This window comes from Ictidomys tridecemlineatus, unplaced genomic scaffold (genome assembly GCF_052094955.1).
Source record: "Ictidomys tridecemlineatus isolate mIctTri1 unplaced genomic scaffold, mIctTri1.hap1 Scaffold_63, whole genome shotgun sequence".
NCBI lineage: Eukaryota > Metazoa > Chordata > Mammalia > Rodentia > Sciuridae > Ictidomys > Ictidomys tridecemlineatus.
This window is the reverse complement of record NW_027524348.1, coordinates 383,672-399,575: the sequence shown is the minus strand read 5'-3', so window position 1 is coordinate 399,575 and position 15,904 is coordinate 383,672. Positions and strand designations below refer to the sequence as shown.

The window sequence follows — 15,904 nt, the reverse complement described above, 5'->3', positions numbered from 1 at the left end:
TGTAAGCACAAAGTATAGTGGCAAGAGATTACATTGCTTAGAAAATCTCCTGAATTCCAATAAAGAAGCATAAAGGAACGACAGGAACAAATAAAAAGTCTGCCCTGAGTTGGGAATGATAACTATGATTTGTGGAAATAACATCTGAAGATAAAAGAATCCATTACATAACAGCCAGTCAGTGGGACAAAAATCATTCAAAATTACAGAGGAACATTAATAAAGTGGGAGAATTAGTATCTCATTCCTTTAAGAATACTCATTTCAAGATAACTCTAACAAGCACAACCAGATTTTCCATTTTGAATATTAATACATTCAAGTTATGAAGAGCCATAATTTTCTCTAGCCTTATTATGAAAGGATTTCAGATACTGTTTATTAAACTGTGGGATTTAGACCAAAAAAAAAAGACAATGATTTTCTTTATGGTTTGGGTTTAAGGTTTTTCAGGAATGCAAAAGAAAAACTATTCAGTCCAAAACTACATAAATAAAAGTTTGCATTATGAATAAGACTAAAATGAGATTAAGCCAGAAAAGAGAAAATGATTATTAGGAACTTGTTATTCCAAAGACTACTTGTCTGATAGATTAAACTTGACAGAGTTACATTATACATTTGATTTTCTTTTCTCTTTCCCTTCCACCATTACATTTAAGAGGCTCCGCTAGGAAAAGCTTGTATACACATTCTGCTGAAGACTCTTTTACTTTAAAAAAACAAAGCATAAGATAGTTGATAATATTTAATTGCAGTAGAATGTATAACCAGTAAAACTATGCATTGTTTTAGAAAAATCTCCCCAAAATTCATTTTGGATACATTGTACCTGAAACAGTGGTGGTAATATATATAGGTAATAACACAATTTTTTAATAAGAATTATACTCCATTAAAAGTATAGTAAATGAACATATATAATAAACGAACACATACTCTTATTTTCTAATAATAAGAAAGATGTATAAAACATCATGAAATATATCTCTTAATGTAGATTAAATACATTGAGACTTGAGCATTCAGCCTTTCTCTACATCATATTAAATGTATATATGTATGTGTGGTAGGTAGAAAATATCCTTTTTAGTAAAATATATTTTTGAATCTCATACTCCACAGTCTTGAATTTTTATAAACTGACCTTTCCAAATTTATATTTACTTTGTGTAACTAGCTCACATATGAAAGAATATATTTAACATTATCCTTTGTGGACTATCTCTTGACATTTTTAGGAATACATTTCTTCCTGTATAATTCTCCATCTTTAAACTATGAAAGCTCATCTTCCAACTAAGGGATAGCAAACTTCTCCATCTTGTCTATGCCTTGGCTCAGAGGCTTCTTTCTCTGAGTTCTTAGACATGTAGCTGGTGGGTCAGAATTAAGAATTAATTTGTTATTTCATTCTCAAAATACTTGTTCAAAAGATTAGTCTTTACACATAAATCTTGTCCTTTTGATTCTATTCTTGTTTTCCCTTTTACTCTCCATTGAGAGACCCTCACAATGGGGGGACTCTGTTTCCCTACTCTTCCCTGAAACAGGGCCCTAGGCTTCTAGGTAGAATTCTGGGGTGAGATCCCTTCTGATGGGAAATCAAGTGACTTGATTTTACAATAAAAACATATGCTTTAAAAAGCTGTAGAGACATTAGGTAGGAAAGAGCTCTGTGATGAAATGCAATGCCTATTTTACAAATCTACACACTCACTCTACAAGCCTATGCACACTCCAACTCACATGCCAATCACACATTCCACTGTTGAAGCTATCAAAGAAAAAAAAATCCAATGAAATAATTCCTCCATTATGAATATGGATCTAGATGTCACACAGTAGGCTTCCTGCTGGGCTTATGCTGTGTCATGACAATTTTAACTTTTCTGGGAATGCCTTATAATTTAGGGGCATTAGTGCCATTGAACTCACAGTTTTGCAATGTGAGAAAAATGCCATGGAAGATCTCTAGAACTGACTCTGTACTCATTTTAACCTGAGCACCAAGCATGTAAATATTTACTTTTAAATCAACCTTGGGATAAGCATTGCCAATTGCCGATATCAGATACAGAAGTCATATTGGGAAAGTGAGATTGTATCAAAGGGTAGAATTTGGTCATTTCAGGACACATATTATCTAAGAAGGGTTGTAAGATTTTAAATGAATCTACCCTTTTCCAATGTAACCCCAAACTGATTTTTTAATAAAATGCAAAGGAAATCCAATGTTTCTATGTGTAAACCTAAAAGCTTCCAGAATCAGTCTAAATTTGATTTCTAATTAATCATGATAAGGCAATGTTTTATGAAGAAATTGAAGATCAATTTGGTTCTTACACTCTGAAAAAAGTGAACCCTATACAATATTATAGCAGAGTTTCTTTTGGCTTGTATTTTAGAGACACAAGAATCTTGCAGACATTTCTTTGAGCAAATCACAGATTTGTAGAACAACTGAAACATAGACTTTAATTTGTAAAGACTAAGGGACCTAAAATTAGATCATCTGAGAAGATTAATTGCCTTTTCAAAACAAAGCAGACTGTATCACTAACTCCAAATTTTTAAAATAAAGATCAGAAGAATAGGAATTAAACAGTAAAATTTGCCGAGTTCCTTTGGGCTCTTTGGAAAAGCCTCAACTTTACCTGGAACTGGGCCTGATGAATCATTACTCTAAGATTCTTAGTTTCAAAAGAAAAATATGTCTTTAAATTAGAGAAATGTTAAAAGAATACGAGAGATCTTTTCATAAATTACTTCCACCCTAAGTTCTTTTTAAAAATAAAGCTCTCTCAATGACTTTAAGAATGTTTGAGACATAGCAAAACCATGATTTGCCATGCCTTAAAGTTCCAAACTACTATAATGGAATTTATTCTTTCTTTCCCTTTCTACTAATTAGGTAAATTATATATTTTTGTTTCTTTTTTTTTTTTTGCTACCACATCAGCTACTGATGGACAAAGGCAGAGAAATGATCTTAAGAGATTTTGCTTAATGTGGAATTCACATTTTCTTGTTAGCTACATCCATTTGTTATCTGAAATCCAAGTACACTGGGCACTGATATCCAGATGCTCAGACGATAAACTGCTAACACTTGTTTCCTGCCTCAGACTCAAAGGAGAATATGAATCTAAACATAGTCACTGTGTCTTCTTTAATGTGTTGCTCAAGTGAAACACAAATGATAATCCAAGCTATAGTTAGTTACATTTATGTGGCTAGTGTCTCTAATTAAATTTTAGTTTTTAAAAAATTTAGTTTGCTAACACAATAAGAAAGACATAGGTAGAGTTGCATAAAAAATGTCAGAAGAAAAGTACTGGCAATGAACAGAAAAGGAGTATCAATTTTAAAGATCTGTCCAGCACTCTCTGTTAAGTCAGTTTAGTAAACACTCATTTCTTCTCATGAAAGAAAGACACATGCAGATTACCTTTAAACATGCAAGATAAGTTGTGGAGTCCAACCCAACAGATCTTTGTTAGTTTCAGACAGCTGAGTATATGTAGATTTTAGTTCATAAAACATCCTTTTACAAGGACAGATTTGTTTTCACGTTTTGCAATGATTAGCATCAAGACTGTTTAAAATGCAAAATGAGGCTTAGCATGTAGCTCAGTGGTAGAGCACTTGCTTAGCATGCAAAAGGCTCACTCTGGGGTCAATTCTCAGCAACACACACAAAAAAATAGAAAAATAAAATAAAACGCACACCAACCAATAACACTCTGTATGCAAAGCATGAACACTACATCATTTTGCAATAATCATTTTCATGTTATGTAATTAATCATAATTATACAAAGAACACACTGGAGATAGAGATATTACCTTTTGCCCTGGACGACCAGATTCTCTAGGTTCTCCCTGGACAAAGGAAACCAAAGGTGAAAAGAGAGTCTTACAAGAATATTCTAAAAACTTTAGACCTCTGGGCACTTTCACAGAGATGGCCCAAGCTCCTTCTTGATCACAAGTCTTGATCACAAGTATACTGATTTAATGTAAATCCACATTTCATAAAACCATTCAGAAAGGGAAGAGAAGTCAAGCCCACTTATTTAAACTTCACTGTATTTTTCACAAATATCTCTGTTGTGTTTGGAAGCTGATTATCGAGGTAAACAGGAACAGAACAATAACCGTCAATGTTGGTAAAAGGGGAGAGAAAGTAGAGGCTTAAAAAATCAAAACTGTGATCCCTGTGGCACAAACACTTGCATGCCTATAGTTACCTTAATTCCTACAGCAGATGATCCAGGGTCACCCTAAAATGAAACCCATGAGAGGTTATACCACAAGTTATGGAAAGAGGAAACACTGCACACACCCAGAGAGCTGTTATTGACATGGACACTCAAAGGGATTCCATGACTGACAGACCTAACATGCTTAATGAGACTTTGTCCTAGGACATCAGCAATTAAGATGGCAATGATGTCTAAGATAAACAATGCACTTTCTACAAACACGGCTTGACCTTGAATGCAAACTCTATCAGGATTATATTCCTTGAAGCAAGTACAATGATAGAAATGTGAACCTCTTCCTCCCTTGATACAGTGCTAAAAAAACCCATTCTGGAGCAATAAAATTACAATTTAGGGATCTGGAATGTTCTGTTTTCTCTATTTCTCTAGTTTATTAATGTCAGTGGCCATCATTTACAGGGAGCTCTCTGGCCCTTTAGTTTTTGGAAAGTCAAGGTTCAGCAGATGAAGTCAAAGGGTTAATGATGTCGAGCTGGAAAAGCCTTGCAGCAGATCAGCAGATCCTTTTGTTTTCCTCATGAAGCTCTGTCACAGTCGCAACCCAGCATGCTTTTCTCAGCTTTCCACTTATTTCACTGTAACTCGGTAACTGGGAAGTTACAGGATGATGGATGACTTGTGGGTGATGGGGACACAAGTAAAGCTCTGAGACAAAGTCTCGAGAAAGAATCCGGTGTTTTAAAAGGCACCATGTTCAATCCAGACTTCATACAGGGGCCCTACATTTGCTTCTAAAGCTGCTGCATTATAAATAAGCAGAGGGGCTCATGCAGAGAAGAGTATGGAGGATAACTGGGGATGAGGTCAGCCAAGGGCCTACATGTTCAAACTCCTTTTAACCCTCTGTTCCATGAACATGCTAGGAGGACAAAGATAAGGAGAAAACTTAGTTGTCTGAGATTGTCAAGAAAAGAGAGAGCCACAGGAGGAAGCACATCTCAGGATGTCCACAGCTGACTTGTCTATATAAATGCTCGTGCAGCTCTAGGGGTCTGTTTGCTTGTTCTAGATTCCAGAAGCTGCTCATCAATCTCTTTTAGAGATGGAGATAGGCCTCAGGCCTCTGGGCATGGGGCAATTGTCCCCCTCCCTCATTTCCTCGTCCTTCTTTCTATGTGGCACCGTCTCTTTCTTCAGATCTGGGCTTAAATGGCTTTGCCTCAAAGAACCCTTCACTGACCAGCCTAGGCGGACGCCCCTCACACACACATTTGACTGTGTAGGGTCACTCTCTGTTCACGTCAGCCCAGCTTACTTTGTAGCTGCCTGCTTATGGTTTTTGTGTATTCAGTGTCTACCCTTCCTTTAGACAGCCAGCTGCATATGAGCAGATTCTGTGCTTTTATTCAGTACCTGGCCATAGGATGTGCTCAATACATATTTGGGGGAAATGATGAACAAATCTTAAAAAGATTTTTTTTTTAAACAGATCAGAAGTCAAGGATCAAAATGAAGAAAAAAAACATCTAGGAAGGAAAAAAGGAAAACTTAGGAAGGAGAATAAAACAGTAAATTAGCTTGTTGAGGAAAGAATATATATGAGTTTCTTGGACATCTGTAATTGCTATTACCTAAGGAAAAAATTAAAATGTGGCTAAACAAAGAAGGCAAAGATATCTAGAGATTGTGAGCATTTTTTCATGTACTTGTTGATTGATTGTATATCCTCCTCTGAGAAGTGTCTGTTCAGGTCCTTGGCCCATTTGTTGATTGGGTTATTTGTTATCTTATTGTCTAATTTTTTGAGTTCTTTGTATACTCTGGATATTAGGGCTCTATCTGAAGTGTGAGGAGTAAAAATTTGTTCCCAGGATGTAGGCTTCCTATTTACCTCTCTTATTGTTTCTCTTGCTGAGAAAAAACTTTTTAGTTTAAGTAAGTCCCATTTGTTGATTCTTGTTATTAACTCTTGTGCTATGGGTGTCCTATTAAGGAATTTGGAGCCCAACGCCACAATATGTAGATCGGAGCCAACTTTTTCTTCTATCAGACACAGAGTCTCTGATTTGATATCAAGCTCCTTGATCCATTTTGAGTTAACTTTTGTGCATGGCGAGAGAAAGAGATTCAGTTTCATTTTGTTGCATATGGATTTCCAGTTTTCCCAACACCATTTGTTGAAGATGCTATCCTTCCTCCATTGCATGCTTTTAGCCCCTTTATCAAATATAAGATAGTTAGTTGTAACTTTGTGGATTAGTCTCTGTGTCCTCTATTCTATACCATTGGTCCACCCGCCTGTTTTTGTACCAGTACCATGCTGTTTTTGTCACTATTGCTCTGTAATATAGTTTGAAATCTGAAATCGCTATACCACCTGATTCACACTTTCTGCTTAGAATTGCTTTTGCTATTCTTGGTCTTTTATTTTTCCATATGAATTTCATGATTCCTTTATCTATTTCTACAAGAAATGCCGTTAGGATTTTGATTGGCATTGCATTAAACCTATAGAGAACTTTTGGTAATATCGTCATTTTGATAATGTTAGTTCTGACTATCCATGAACAGGGTATACTTTTCCATCTTCTAAGATCTTCTTCTACTTCTCTCTTTAGGGTTGTTTGAGTTAAAAAAAAAAAAAAAGAAGAAGAAGGCGAAGACTCTGAATCCTGTCTTTCTGTACAATGATACTCCTTTTCTTCCCAAGCATTAACATCCAATTGAGTTCCAAAGGGGAAGTGAAATAAATGTGGCTAATAAAACAAAACTTATTTCTATTTCTACAGAACAGATTCTGAAAGCCATCAACACTAACAAAGTAGGTTTGCAACATTTTGTGTAATAAGACCTTTGAATGCATAAAAGCAATTTTGGCTTCACAAAGTTCCTTCTCTCATCTTGTTTTTGCCTTAAAAAACTATAGGCAAATATTATTGGCATGGGCAAATATTATTATTTCCGTTTGGTAGGTGAGAATGCTGAAGCAAGTAGACGGGAAGTGAATTTGGGGCTTCCTCAATTCTACTGCCATGTTCTTTTTGTTAGAATAAGAAAGGAATTATTGGCTCATTTCATTTCGACAACAGGTCATAGAGTAAATTTGTAAATAATAGGAAGTTGCTTGTTTTAATTGTAGTTTTTTTTTTTACCAGTGTTTTAATGAAAAGTGGTTAGATAATCCACTATATGACAAAAAAGACTAGATTTAGTTCTCAAAGTAAGTGGCTGGAGATAAAAGGGCAACTTTCTGAAGGGCTGGTTTCCTTGGGAGATCTGAGAAGTTTCATTTGATGGACAACTAAAAGTGATATTTTTTTTTCTCTTTTTAAAGATTTAGAACTGTGAAATCTCCTGGAATTTTTATAACTTTTAAATGGCAAGGCAACTGCTGGAAGACATTCGTAAGTTCAACATTTTAAAGGATAATGCTGCAAGTCATGGAAATAATATGTGTTTATAATCCTCCTCTCCCAAAGTGAAAATAAATATGGGATTAAAGTAGGAAAAAACCCTCCAACTATGTCTTTTTTTTGTGGGGGTGGGGTACCTGGGATTGAACTCAGGGGCACTTGACCACTGAAACACATCCTAAGTCCTATTTTGTATTTTATGTAGAGACAGGAGGGTCTCACTGAGTTGCTTAGTGCCTCCCTTTTGCTGAGGCTGGCTTTGAACTTGCAATCCTCCTGTCACAGCCTCCCAAGCCCCTGGGATTACAGGTGTGTGCCTCTGCCCCCAACTATGTCTTAAGTATACTCCTAGCTTCATAAGTTGACTGATTCACAGAGAAAAATTTCTATAGGATAAGTCACAGATGGGGAAATATTGGGAAGATATCAGATATAAATATGCTTTGTTTGTGATTATTTCAAATATGCTGGGTAACTAATTGTAATAGATGTGCTAATAAAGCATATGTAGAGATACAAAATGAATGTGATGATTTATTGATATCATTCATTCACTTATTCCATAGAAACTTAATTGAGCACCAAATATGGATCAGGGATGTTCTGGAATCAGGGATTTAGGGAGCCGAGGAGACAAAACAGAACAATGTGATTACAATCCCTGACCTTGTTATACTGTATATATGATTAAAAAATTATTTATTGAAAAACATTTTCTTATTCTATTTTAAAATCCAGGACAGGAGGGGCTGGAGTTGTAGCTCAGGGGTTGAGGACTTGTCTTGCGAATGTGAGGCACTGGGTTTTATCCTAGCACCACATAAAAACAAATAAAGGCATTGAGTCCATATACAACTAAAAAAAAAAAAGAAAGAAAGAAAAAGAAAAAAATCCAGGACAGGAAAAAACTGCCTTGTTAGGGAGATTCCATTTCACTGTGTACATACAGAAAATGTGATAAGCAAATGCACAATACACGAACAATTTTATTCATTCAATGAGAATATGAAACAGTTCAAGAGTAAAAAAATACTTAGATTCTTCATTTACTAAAGGGATAAATTCAATATTTATTACCTTCTAACTATATGCTAGGACCTTGTACTGATGATGGGAATAAAACAGTCTAGCTGTTTTTGTTTTGTTTTTTCTTTTTACATGAGCTGTATGTCCAATAAAAAATTGGAAATTTTAGTAAACCACAAAAAGGATTGTGAAATGAATTCCAAGGAGCTCTGCTGGAGCAAAGAGTAGATGACCTAACCAATCCAGAGGAGGATGAAAGGTTGCCCCAGTGAAATGATTTCTAAATTCAGTTTTCACTGGATTGAAGAATGACTAAGATTAGAAAATGAAAAAATGGAGTTGAGGATTTGGGGGGAGGAGGTCAGAGAGCAAATGTTGGCAACAGTGGCAAAGAATAACATGAGCTAAATTAGAAAAAAACAAAACAAAACAAAACAAAACCAGAACTGATTGTTGTGGGAATATCCACAGAGATAGAACTTCAGGTGGGATTTCAGGAAGAGACAATAATTTGGTTGGTAGCTCCAAAATGACGTTGCTTCTACAAAGGCTCAGAGGATGCAAATCAAAGATGGGAAGTGAATGTAAAATAAGAATACAATGTGTTCATAGTAGGAACTGGAGAATGAAAAAACAGATAGTCAGTGCCAAGAAAATGCATGTGGAGATCTTTACCAGCAAATAAAAGGGTGAAGAATTTTGTGACATGGTCAAACTGTTCACTGGGCTGCACAGACATCTACTTTCAAGTGGATGAAAATAGATAAGAAATCCATTTGTACATTTGGTTGTGGGATTAACACTCAAAAGAGTTGAACACCACCACAGTAAACCTTCCCATAGTAACTCCACACATGATTAAAACCAGTCTTTGTCAAGTTGCTCCTAAACCTGGAGTATACCCTAGTTGCTGGCCACAGAGAAAACCCAGCCCAGTGGCTTTTATATTATAGTTCCACAACATTTCCAGATGACCAGTCTGGAAAGGCTTAGATTGCTTTACCATACAAAGGCACTGAGTTGGATCAAAAATAAAAAAATATCCTATTAAAGTGAATCAGTTAATGACGTAATTTACTACATCAATAGCAGAAAAGGAGTATTTTTAAAATTTTACATCTCAAACTTGGTAAATGATGAATGAGTTTTACATAGTGAACACAGAGGGCACAAGCAGAGTGTTTCCAACATGCTGGAAACAAATTATATGACAGAAGCAGGAAATGTTTAAAAAACACATCAAAAATTGTATTCCAATTACAGCATTCTTGGGATGAATGCTACAGGTCAGATTACATATTATACGTGTTACAGATTCCTATTTACAATCCTGTTTAGACCCATTGAAAGTTTATAGAAATGATTTCCATTCTAACTGAGGCATTTCTTGTACTTAATTTCAGCTGACTAGTAAAACTTTTTTTTATATTAAAAAAAAGAAAAATGACCAATCTTGTTGATTTCTAGTTCCATGTGGTAAGAAAAGCTAATATTTATTGAAAGTTTATGATGTGTGAGTCAGTATGGTAAATGATTTGCATTAATATATAAAGTAAGAACAGTATTCCTTTGAGATAACTTGGTCTTTTCAAATAAAAAAAGTTGCCACCCTATTGTAAAATTAAATTTCAAAATGTGTGATTAAAGAAACAAATATTGACCTATGTTCCAAAAATGCAGCTTTAAAAATACATCTTCTAAAGCATAAAATCCTCTGTATAAATCCATATAGGCAGAGTTCAGACTTGGTATACACTTTTTCACTTGAAGAAATTACTCTGTGTAGAATATTTCCTTTCTTTCAGGCAGAGGTTGGCAACAGTGGCCAAATCCAGTTGGCCACCTGTAAGGCCCTTGAGCCAAGAACAGTTTTCACATTTTTAAATGGGTGAAAAAAACCAATATTTCATGACACATGAAAATTATATAATAATAAAAGTTCTGTGTCCAGGAATAAAGTTTTATTGGAACACAGCCACACTCATTGTTGACATGTTGTCCGTGGCTGTGTTTACGCTACAGCAGAGCTGAAGAGCTTATGACAGAGACCATATGGCCCACAAAGACTTAAAATATTTATTTTCTGGCCCTTTACTGAAGAAGTTGGCTGACCTCTGCTTTTAAGAAGAAGCAAGAAAATTAAACATAACATCACCTAATTTTATACATTTAGGGTTTCAAATTTTGATTTTGAGAGTAGTCGGCTTCTAACCTTGGTCTCAAATGCATCAAAAAGTTTCATGTCATCTGATGGCATCATGGTATTTAAAATTTGGCAGATCAATAGAATGGGTCTACATCAGTAGAACTGATGTAGGGTGAATTTGTACTGCAGGGAACATCTGGAAATGTGTGGACATGTGTCTTTGTTGCAACTCAGGGGTGCCACTGGCATCTAGCAGGTAGAAGCCAAGAGTGACTGAACATCAGCCAACTCCTACAATAGAGAATTACCTGGCTCAGAATGTCAATAGTGTGCAGGGGCCAAGAGACCCTAACCTGTAGTTTCTTGTAGGAAACTAAAAGTCCTCTCTAACCTCTAGACTGTTCCTCAAATACAAACACAATTGTGGTGACATAGATTCAATCCCACTCCATGCCATATTTACATTAATATTTATGAAAAGAAAGATAATTGTTTTTTTGTTTTATGAATATGTTTTTATGACTAACCATTACCCATCTGTACTATAATAACTTCTAAAGTTGAATGTTTCATTCTCAACTATAAGTCTAAGTAAATAATGCTTTTAATCACTCAATTTATTTAGCCTGATTTATGCTAAAAATCTACCTGATTCTATTTTAGATTTGGCTTCTTGAAAGATTTTCTTGATTTTAACATGGTCAAGGTGAAGTGAAATATCAATGTCAGAATTTTCTGATGTCAGATGTCAAAGGATGAATCCAAGCAAATGCTACAATGATGGAGTGGAGGGAAAAAAAAGGGAGGCAAGAAAACAGGCCACGGACCACTGCACTATGCCTGCAGATCATGGTTTAAAAGGCAAGTGGAGGAGAGAGACAACGGAGAGATAAAATACACAGATTTAGTGGGTTTCACGTTGAGGCAAATTTTCAAGATTGATTTAAAGGATCTAATCAGGGGATATTCATTTATAATCAAACTTTAAAATTTCATACCAATAACCTGACATGTTCTCTCCTTAAATTGGGCCAAACTAAGTCACCTTAGGAACTCTATGTTATATCCCTGTGTATAAAGGGAGCATTCAGGACAAGTGTTTTTCTTCCTTGAAGGCCACATTATTGGAACTTAGCTATGCATTTTCTAGCATTCGGGATACATTGTTTTGCTTTCAGAATATTTAAATTTGTGGAAAGGATTCAAATTAATCAATTTTTACGAATCACATATTTAAATGTCTTTTAATCAAATATTTAAATGTCTTCTAATCTTGGAGAACTATCTCTGATCTTAAAAAACCTCCCATTTTCATACACACAAAATAACAATTTTGCTCCTACGAATGCCCTTTCATATCTCATAAAACTGTACCTTTTTCCTGTGTCACCTTTGGGGCCACTTTCTCCGGTATCTCCCTGAGGAGGGAAAAAAAGTGAGACATGTAAGACATATTGGTGCCACAAAACAAAGAGCAGTTCTCATTCAAACACACCATAGAAAGAAATCTGTTGAAATGTTCTACAGAGGTAATGTACTTATACCTGACCAGCTGCCTGATTTCAATACAATTAATTTTATTACAATGAAATGGCTGAACAATTTTAAACTCAAGATTAACAAGGAAGCACTAATTTATCTGTCTGCCTTTTAATAGCATATTTGGACATTTAAGCCTCTTCCGTCTGCTTCTTTTCTCCTGTGCTAAAAGCTCCTCTTTAATGAAGGTTTTTTCCCTGACAGTTCTCTTAGTAAGTCATGCTACCCATGTCCTGCCACCTCAGTATTCTTCTCTGTGCCACACTTGCCCGCTGGACTCTCGTCATCTTTTTTCCTTTTGTTAGTATAAATTCTACCCTCTCTTCAAACCCATTTTAGCTCTCCAGGGCCTCAAAATGCATGACGGGGCTTTCAAAGCTTGTGGACTGAGCATTTATTTATTTGGCACTACATCATACTCTAGATATTTTGTACAAACACAAAAGAGTTGCACTTGTGAAATGAAAGTTTACATATTCTATTAGAAAACTATTTTTATAAATCACAATAAAATGAGTTTGAGGAATTTATGCTTTGATATTTTTAAGTCTTCTGATGCTTATTTCGTGGTATCTCCTTTCCATCCACAATGCAATGCCACTGGGGGAAAAATTCATTTACGCTGTATGCTTTGCCTCCTTAAATTCTGAATTCTTGAATCTAAGCTTTACAGCATAGCATGTACAAGGTGAAATGTCATTAATTTGGAGCCAGTAATTTGGCATTACTGGGCAGATGAAATTCTCTTTGCATCCAGAGTCTCTTGTGTAATGTGAGTATAAGAACACTTTGTGCAACTTTAATAAATAAGTGATATCCTGTGTATAGAGCAACTAGGGCATATCTGGCATATCCTGGGCCATTAGTGGGAGCTGCTATGATAATAATGCACAATTGCTCATGTGTTCCACGGGGTAGAATCCCCTCCTCTCCAGCTTTGTAAGAGGTTCACCTTTTCATCATTTAAAGAGTTCCTCAAAATAAGAGGATGGTTTCTCAGGACAGAGGAAGTAGAAGAGGGAGATTCCATTTTTCCCTTCATATTTTCTTTTATTGTTTCAAATAAGCATGAAATTTATGGTGACAGATACTCTACAGTGGACTGTGCGAGCTGGTGACACCATCTGATGAGACTCCAGAAGGATGCTGCCATTATTCCCTCTCCCTCCTGAATTTCAACACAGAACAATCACCTGAGGACTAATCAATTTCAAGTTAATTACCATGGACTATTTGATTCCAAATAAATGTAATCTATTACTAGGAGACTTTGACAGGCAGTTTATTTGTATACTTTTAAAAAAATTGTAGAAAATCCTTTTATTAAAAAAAACAAACCTCACTAGGTTTGAGTGGTTGTTAAGATAAGGGTGTGACTGAGCTGTCCCTTCATGAAATTGCTTTTACATACCTCTATTTTGTTGTTCTTCCATTTTAATATGTTTTCCCTTTTTTCTTTACAATGCTTAAACATACAGTTGCATTAAAAATGTGTGTGTGTGTGTGTGTGTGTGTATTTTTTAACTTTAGATGAATTTATTTTGAGCTTAGGGGTTACAATACTAACTTATCAGAAATATCCTAACACTTAGGAAGAGTATAATGTAAAGTGTTGGTTTTTTCCCACTCAGCACATTCTCAAGCACTAATAAATAGCATGACAACCAGGAAAATAAGCACCACCATATTCACTGAGAGTCGAAGTCATCAGGGTGGGCCCAAAGGTAGTAAGGAAAGGAGGCTAACAGAAATTGAACATGCAGCATCCTGCTTCTCCTTTTGTTTCTCTTTCTGGTTTTATAAGAATTGTTTGTGGGACAACATTCAGATAATTGTTGCAGGTAAACCATCTGTATCCCTTTAACCTCATGACCCAAGAAGCCGTAGAGAGAGATGTAGATGCTTAGAAGAGTACTGGCCTGGCATTAGCAAGTGAGCATAAGAGTGATTTTGTAGGCCTAGGGAGTTCTGAAAGCCATTTAAAGTCTGTCATAGGAGTTTCAATTTGTTTCCCTTTTCTCCATTTCTTTAAATATTTTACTCAAATTTTTGCTGTACACAAGAATAACACTATTTTCTTCTTTCCCTAATTAACAGTTTAAAAACAGACAAATGAATATAGTTATTAACTGTCCCCCACCCCCGACTATCGTATCTGTCTGTATGTCCATCCATCTATCATCCCTCCATCCATTCATCCAGTTCATCTGGGTACTTCTTGGAAGGAAAAAAGATAAACACAGGTAGAATCATACCTTTTCTCCTTGTTCTCCAGGCTCTCCCTGAGCAAAAGAACAAAGATTGAGTAATGTTAAGTGCCAAAACACCTAATTAAGTAACATTGAACAAACCAGATATTGAACACATTAGGTGAATTATGTATGGTACTTTTTTTTGTTATATATAGTTTCTATAGGAAAAAAAAGGTATGATGAGTTTCCTGCAGAACTGGGTATGTATATCAATACCATATGTACTCTTAATTATTGGCTTTTACAGGAATAAAGACATGTGCAGTGTTTCAAGATGATCCAGGCACAGGCTGGGCCACTGAGGAGCAGAAGAGGGTTCAGTATCTGGAGAGACTTCTTAATCTGCTGTTTTTTATTCTGTCCAAACTCTGGCATGTCCTTCCACAAAACCCTTCACACAAAGCATCTCCAGGTGTGAGGATTATTTCCTGGGACTGGAGTTCCAGTGTGGTCTTTTCCTAATAGGATCATAAACCTGAGATGCTGAACTCAGACCCCTTCACAATGTCACATACTCCCTCTAACTGTTGATAACTAGCGTGTTCCAGGTGAGGTATATTTTAGGAGGTACGAATTCTTTCAAGGAAGACATAAGAAAGGGGCAGAATTTCAGTGAGTTTTGAAGAGACATCTTAACTGAAATGATGACCCCAAAGACACGAAAACTACAATGCTCTGAAAAGAATTTCATTTTCACTTTACCCAGGAAAGGACAGGAGATGGGGTGGGAAAGTTCTAAAGTCCATCACACACATTATAATAATATTTCCAGCTGAAAAGATTGAGGGTTGTCATGAGATGAGACTGCTTTTTAAAAAATGGTATAAGGCAATTATTGTGAGTTTTTTTTTAAATGAAAATATAACCTACTCTAGAAGTCAGTTTGAAGGCAAGACCCTTTTCATTCTCCGGAACTCAACCTGACCCTTTGGCTCTCTGAATCTCTGGCCACCTTTACTTCTAAACATCCGTCCTGATGTCGGGTCGCTAGGCAACACAAGAATAGCACAGTGAATATGCATTAAGCATTAACTCCCATCATTTGGCTTTTTAACATGGAGCAAGAGAGGGAAAAAGACAGGAAAACGACTATAGTCCCAGAGGGCACATTTTCTTTCCTCCCCTGCAGGACAAAGGACAGGTCTATACATTTTAGATCTGTCTGAGGCGCCTGTCAATAGCAATGTGATCTGTAAAATCAGCTAACAGGCATCTTTGGGTAGGGATACGCACCAGCACAGCTGATGGGATTAGGCATTAGTTTTGTACTTCAATGGATGTTCACTCATCAAAGGATTT

General features: G+C 35.9%; 1 protein-coding gene across 1 annotated transcript in view; it reads right to left on the bottom strand.

Moving 5' to 3' along the window:
* The window catches only part of LOC144374243 (uncharacterized), a 138,955-nt gene that overhangs the window by 33,092 nt on the left and 89,959 nt on the right, over positions 1 to 15,904 (bottom strand). The window contains exons 5-7 of the mRNA XM_078037165.1: positions 14,609 to 14,635; positions 12,189 to 12,232; positions 3,850 to 3,885 (exon numbers count right to left, since the gene is read on the bottom strand). Coding sequence (XP_077893291.1) covers positions 3,850 to 3,885; positions 12,189 to 12,232; positions 14,609 to 14,635 — 107 coding nt within the window. The remainder of the gene's footprint in view (positions 1 to 3,849; positions 3,886 to 12,188; positions 12,233 to 14,608; positions 14,636 to 15,904) is intronic.